The following is a 6,526-nucleotide window of genomic DNA, read 5'->3' as shown; positions in this document are numbered from 1 at the left end:
GGCATTTAAGCAGCAGGATTAGGAAGGAAGCCTCCTGGCACTAGTACGTGTCATTGCAAGTAGACGGAGAGCATTAACACTGCAGATCTTGGCAGCGGCAGTGATTAACACTCCCGAGTAATCAGTCACTCGGTGAAGGCACGGGCGTTGCGTAAACTTGACTGAAGGCCCCCGATTCGTGGCGTGCGGTGCGGTGCACGGACGGGGACCCAAGCCATGTCGGTCGGAATTTTCTTTGCGGCCCAACAGCGGAGGGACAGGCACGGGAAGCGGGGAGGGCATCCGAGTTTGTCTCAACCCGCTCATCTGGCGGGCCTCGCTCGCTCACTCACTTACCGGTCGTAACGCAGTAGCAGCCATCATGGAGCAAGTATTTCATCAGTGCTGAACTGCTGATCAGGAATGCGCGACGGGGTGGGTTGGGTTGGGTTGGGTCAGTCACGAGATGAACGCTGCGGCCATCTCTAATCTCAGTGCCGTGCGTGCGTGGAATCGTGAAGCCGCTCGTCGCTGCACCTGATCTCCGGATCGGATGAGTCATCCATGACGCAAGCAGTCCGAGGATCCAGCCAGCCAGCAGGAGAGCAGGCGCAGCGCAGGCGAGATGGCGCTCCTCCCTCCCCTCCCTCCGGAACGGAATATCCAGCACAGCCCCAAGAAGATGAACCAATCAATCATGGAGCACACGTTCGCAGCGTCCCCGCTCCCCACCCCGTCACTTGGCCCGGTCACCCATCTCTCCACTCTTTACGGGAACAAAGAAAGAGCAGTGCGTGGTAGTAGTACAGCTTGACTGAAACGGGGAGGGGAGGGGAGAAAGCCACGCAGTTTTGTTGTTGATTTGTTTTTCTGGCAAACACGGCAGCCACGAGTTACGGAGGGATTACTGGAGAAAGCCGCGTTGCGTTGCCATAGCCTCGCTCCGCTGTCTCTTCTTCTCCTCGCTTTCTCACGCTCGGCTCCCTCGAGTTTACTGAATCTCCTGCTATTTAGTACACGAGTCACTCAAGTAACCAACGCGTCGCTCGCCCCACACCCGGTGCCGCTGTTTGCTCCGGCGCTGTCTGTAAGCACGTGAGGTCAGCCTCGCTCGCTCGCTACTAGTAGCTCAGAGATATATACGCGCTTCGCCCCTGCTCTGCTCCGCTCACCCTCCACCTCGACCTCGACACGACTCTCTCCCTCTCTCTCCAGCAGAGAGTCAGACAGAGCCGAGCGGAGCAACGCGGAGAGGAGAACAGAGCAAGGGCCAAGAAGGAGGGAAGAGCGGCGGCGGCCATGGAGGGCGGTGGGGGCGGCAAGGCCATGGGCTACGCCCACCACCACGACACCGCCAGGCTGCTCAAGGCCTTCACCCGCACCGTCGAGCCGCGCAACTTCGGCATCGGCCTCCTCGCCGGCTTCCTCCTCGTCACCTGCGCCTACTTCTCCACCGCCAGGTTCGACGCCATCCACATCGCGCCCCTCGGTAAGCCACGCCCCGCCCCTCCTCTTTTCCCTCCCTCCGCGCATCTGCATTCAGTTACTGCCTCCTCCCTCCCCTTGTCGTCCGCGGCTCTGATTGACGGACCAATCTCGATGTGTCTTTGTGCGTGCGCAGTCAGCCCCTCGGAGACCCGGATTGGCTCGTCGGCGAGCGCCGCCGCCGCCGGCTCCAAGAGCCAATTAGGTGCTTAATCCACCCCCCGCGCCAGCATTTCGCCCGAATCTGTCTTGCCAATCCACAAGTTTGACTGACGGCCTGTCTCTTCCCCCCTTCTTCTTGTCTTCAGATTTGGGCGTGCCGGGGCAGGACGCGGCATTATCCAGGGAGGGGAGCAAGGCCGAGGTGCTGGACACGGACGGCGACGACAAAGGTAAGCCAGCAACTTCGTATGCGCCCGGCCAGACCATGGCGGTGGCTCCAGCTCTAGCTGCCTCGCTGCTTCTACTGGTTCGCACGCAATCCGGTGACAAAGACTGGTGTATTTTTTTTAATCTCCCCGTTCCTTTTCGCTTTAGATTTGGTCCACGATGCGTCGCTGGCGGACACGAAGAAAGATGACACCTTTGCCAGGGACGGCGATGCCGCCGTGGAGGCCGCCAAGGACGATGACGCCGGCGGCGGCGCTCTTCTCCCTCCCCTGTCGGCCAACGGCACGCAGGAAGAGCAAGGTGAGCGAGAATCCAATCCACCAACCGCTTAGTAGATAAGATGAGATGCGACTTGGCATAATCTTTTTGTTCTTGGGGGAAAAGGGAGTTATTAGTTGTTGGATTTGACAAGCTGAGCTTTGTGGGTGTTGTGGTTGGTCAGGTGTTCTTGAGGACCAGGAGCTGCTGGTGCAGGATGCCATTGCCGCCGCTGCTAATTCTCCAAACAAGAGCTCCAGCAGCAGCAATGGCGGCTCACAACCCGTGGTTCAATCCGACCCGGCTACCCTTCCTGCTCCAGTCCAGCAGACTCCTCCTTCCATCCCAGTTCCAGAGGCTCCCAAGCAGGAGGAGGCCAAGGCTCCTCCGGCCCAGCAGATTGCCCTCGTCCCAGAGCCTGTCAAGCAGCAGCCAGGTACTCATCTCATCCCATCTCATCTAGTACTAGTAATTCTTCTTCCATTTCCTTGGTAAAAAAAGGAACACCTCAAGCACTAGAGTTTGTTCTACTAGATCGGTCGTAGAACTAGCTTGAGCGATCAATCACTCGTCCCGTTGCAAAATGCAGACACATTTTTTTTTTACTTTTGGAGCTCCATTTCCCTATCGCAAAGAAACAATGTCCTTGCTACTCTGGTCCACTCCTTCGCTTTTACCCATTGCGTCCTCTTCTCCAGCTTTCTTCAGAGGAGAGCAATGTGGGCATGCCTCGTCCCGTCCTCCTATCTGACGACGGGAAAGCCCCATTTCTAGACCCCTCCTTTGCTTTGATCATTTCATTTCGTGGTCTACTAGTGTAGTAGTGCTTGGTCCTACACGAATAATGTTCTTGTCTGCTAAGCTCTCGCAAGAAAAGATTTTCTTTGGCCGCTGCTTCACTTTTGCGTGCCAATCATTTTTCTGATCATTCATGGCCAACCAACTGAAGATCAACGTGTTTTTGATGCGTGGAATTATTATGAAGGTTCAGAGGAGGTGGCGACGGCGGCGCCGAGGCGGGAGTGGAAGCCGCTGTGCGACATGACGTCGAACCGGCGCATCGACTGGTGCGAGCTGGACGGCGACGTGCGCGTCCACGGCGCCAGGGGCACGGTCACCCTGGTCGGCGCGCCGCGGGCTGAGGAGTGGCGCGTCCGGCCGTACCCGCGCAAGGTCGACCCCAACGCCATGCGCCACGTGACCAACATCACTGTGCGCTCCACCACGACTCTCCCCGGCGCCGCCGAGGAGGAGGAGTGCGCGATCAAGCACTCGGTGCCGGCGCTGCTCTTCTCGGACCGCGGGTACACGGGCAACTACTTCCACGCCTACACCGACGTGATCCTGCCGCTCTTCCTCACGGCGAAGCGGTACGGCGGGGAGGTGCAGTTCCTCGTCTCCGACATGCAGATGTGGTGGGTCGGCAAGTTCCTCCCGGTCTTCAAGAGCCTCTCCAACTACGACCTCGTCGACCTCGCCGCCGACAACCGCACGCGCTGCTTCCAGCACGTCCAGGTCGGCCTCACCTGCCACGCCGACTTCAGCATCGACCCGCTGCGCGCCCCCAACGGCTACTCCATGGTCGACTTCACCCGGCACATGCGCGGCGTCTACGGCCTCCCCCGCGGCCTGGCCGTGCCCGCCGCCGGCGCCAGGCCACGGCTCCTCCTCATCGCGCGCGCCAGCACGCGCCGGTTCGTGAACGCCGACGAGATCGTGCGCGCGGCCCAGAAGGTGGGGTTCGAGGTGGTGGTCTCCGAGGGCACGCACGAGGTGGCGCCGTTCGCGGAGCTGGCCAACACCTGCGACGCCATGCTGGGCGTGCACGGCGCCGGGCTGACCAACATGGTGTTCCTGCCCACGGGCGGGGTGGTGATCCAGGTGGTGCCGCTGGGCGGCCTCGAGTTCGTCGCCGGATACTTCCGCACGCCGTCCAGGGACATGGGCCTGAGATACCTCGAGTACCGGATCGCGCCGGCGGAGAGCACGCTGACGGAGCAGTACCCGTCGGACCACCCGATATTCACCGACCCCGACGGCGTGAAGAGCAAGGGGTGGGACTCGCTCAAGCAGGTGTACCTCGACAAGCAGGACGTCCGGCTCGACCTCAAGCGCTTCCGGCCGCTGCTCAAGAAGGCCATCGCACACATCAGAGCGAACAAGCTCCAGTGAATCCATCACTTGATCTTCTTCTTCGACATTTTTTGCTCGTTCTTTTTTACTTCTAGAAGTTATGATGATATACCAGTAGCAGTATGTATCTATAATATATGCCAGTGTATGTAGCAGTCTAGCAGATGAGATGAGATCGGCCGAAACAAAAAAGTTGTATGATATGGCAGGCATGGCGATCAGGTGTAGATGACATGGTGAGAGATGTTAGATGATGGATGGTTTTTTCAGAGGCATTTTCATCATTATTTGGCATTAGGAGCAACATAATTTTTTCTGTTGGTCTCGAGATGACACGATCGGTCACAAGCTAGCAAGAACAGACGTCATGGCATCCGTTACCGCTTCTGCTACACGCTTGTTACAGGACACCACGTCTTGTTGATTGGTCAACTGTGGCGTGTTCTACAGAAGATGCCAAACTTCGACAGGTTTCTTGGGAGGAAAAAAAGTCAATCGGCGACGAATCTCTCTCTCTCACTCTCTGTCTCACTCTCTGGGATAGAACTCTTTAATTCTTTTTATCCAAGGGCGTGTGACTTTGGACTACTTTACCAAGATTTTTATACATGTTCCCCGAAAAAAAAATTATACAGGTAAAACAAACCAGATAAGTAAAGCGTACTGTACCTCGGAGGCATCACAAGTCCGTGCCGACAAATCTGCGCCATCGCTTTTTTATTGTTTTCAGCAGTCTGCAGGGCCGACTGTGTATGCAATGGACGGCGTGAGAGCATGGCTCGTCGGTTCGACTATCGTGGATTAAATTAGTAGAGTCAAATGATGGTTAGCCGCCCCCATCACAAGCGCTGTGTACGGCTAACTGAAGAATAATGCTAACATTCTGTAATTATTAGCATTTGTCAGGTGTACTTTCTATGTGTGATTAAGAGGGTGCTCGATACGTTTTAGTCTCATGACTAAAAGTAGTGGGACTAAAACTTGCTAGCCTCATTCATGCTTGGATTCAAATATTAAAGAGACAAAAATCAAGTTAATGAGCATTTATTATCCTCCAAACCATCCAATCCAGAACTCGCCTGTGTTAAATGAGAACAGAGAGGACTAATCTAATCCACATTTTAGTAGTTTTAACCCCTCTTTAGTCAGAGGTGCTTGGAACTTTAGCATCTTAAAGAGAGTATTTTTAGTCAGACTAAAATAAGTCCCTTGGATCCAAGCACCCTCTAAGCTAACCAGGACAGTACTTCCGTTTTCCCTCTCTTCCCCGACGACCTGTACTGGTTTGATAGCGGGTTAACTGTGCCATTATTAGCAGGCCTCCGTGGCGGTGATGTAGTTGACAGAGTTCCGAAGTAGATAGATTCTTTGGCATGGCAAGGTTAGGGTTTCTTGCCTCACTTTGTAGACGACGGCGTATGGTGTCAGGCGTTTGAGATCAACTCAGCGGTTCAACATCGACAACTGCATCTCCTAGGCCCGGCTGGTCTCTTGACGCCTTAAATCAATTAGAACTCGAGATTTAACTTTGCACCACATTCTTCTCTCGCCGCGTACGTAATATTTTCTTGTGATTTTGATGCCTGGTAGGAGTGGGGAGTATGTGGCTCCTCCGTGCTGTGCTGTGCTGCGAACGTGACGGATGCACGATTGATTCATCATGCTGTGTTGGATCCGGAGGAGCACCGACGCTGCGATGCCCGCCCGGGATCTCTCCATGTGCTTGTGACGTCAGAACTGTACTTGGATTGCATCATGGATGACCGACCAAGCACAGCAACCCGCTTCACGATTCCAGCTGAGCTGAGCTGAGGGTCCATCACGTGACCGACCGAACCCGTTGTGCATTCCCGATCGCTCCGGCGAGCCATGCTTCATTTTCATTCACAAGGGGCCGCGTGCCGTTCGTCCGTGCATTCATGGGGTACGGTGCGCAGCGTTACGATTCTGCCAAGGTAGATGACTGGCTTCTCCGTGCATGCATGCATGCATTAACTGGTGTCTCAGCGGGCTGTTAGAAGTCGCCATCGACCTATTCCTTGATTACTTTGGCCGAGTGGTCACTTCCAGCAGCAAAGAGGCGGATGCATGCTTCCTAATCCTGCTGCTTAAATGCCACCGTCGGAAACAGAAACCCTCCCTGCCAACCTGCCTCGTTCCGATTCATCCATGGCGAAGTACTGTAACAACAACTTCTTCTTATTATTCCTTTGCTTCTCGCATGAACCAGAGGAAACTAGAGAATTAATTCGGTCGTACCTACTGCACCAAGCAGCTTTTC

General features: G+C 55.4%; 1 protein-coding gene across 2 annotated transcripts; it reads left to right on the top strand.

Moving 5' to 3' along the window:
• Positions 1–924: 924 nt before the first annotated feature.
• On the top strand, positions 925–4,532 carry LOC109776410 (beta-1,2-xylosyltransferase XYXT1). 2 transcript variants are annotated; one of them, XM_020335053.4, is made up of 6 exons: positions 925–1,468; positions 1,601–1,669; positions 1,773–1,856; positions 2,002–2,154; positions 2,297–2,548; positions 3,098–4,532. In XM_020335053.4, the coding sequence occupies exons 1-6, from the start codon at positions 1,279–1,281 to the stop codon at positions 4,282–4,284; spliced, it is 1,935 nt and encodes a 644-aa protein (XP_020190642.1). In that variant the 5' UTR covers positions 925–1,278; the 3' UTR covers positions 4,285–4,532. The 2 variants fall into 2 exon arrangements, with proteins under 2 accessions (XP_020190642.1, XP_040259142.1); XM_040403208.3 differs by having other exon boundaries at positions 1,060–1,468; positions 3,104–4,532.
• Positions 4,533–6,526: the final 1,994 nt, after the last annotated feature.

The sequence above is a fragment of the Aegilops tauschii genome, chromosome 3, assembly GCF_002575655.3.
Source record: "Aegilops tauschii subsp. strangulata cultivar AL8/78 chromosome 3, Aet v6.0, whole genome shotgun sequence".
Taxonomy (NCBI): domain Eukaryota; kingdom Viridiplantae; phylum Streptophyta; class Magnoliopsida; order Poales; family Poaceae; genus Aegilops; species Aegilops tauschii.
This window is presented reverse-complemented; position numbering and strand designations above follow the sequence as displayed.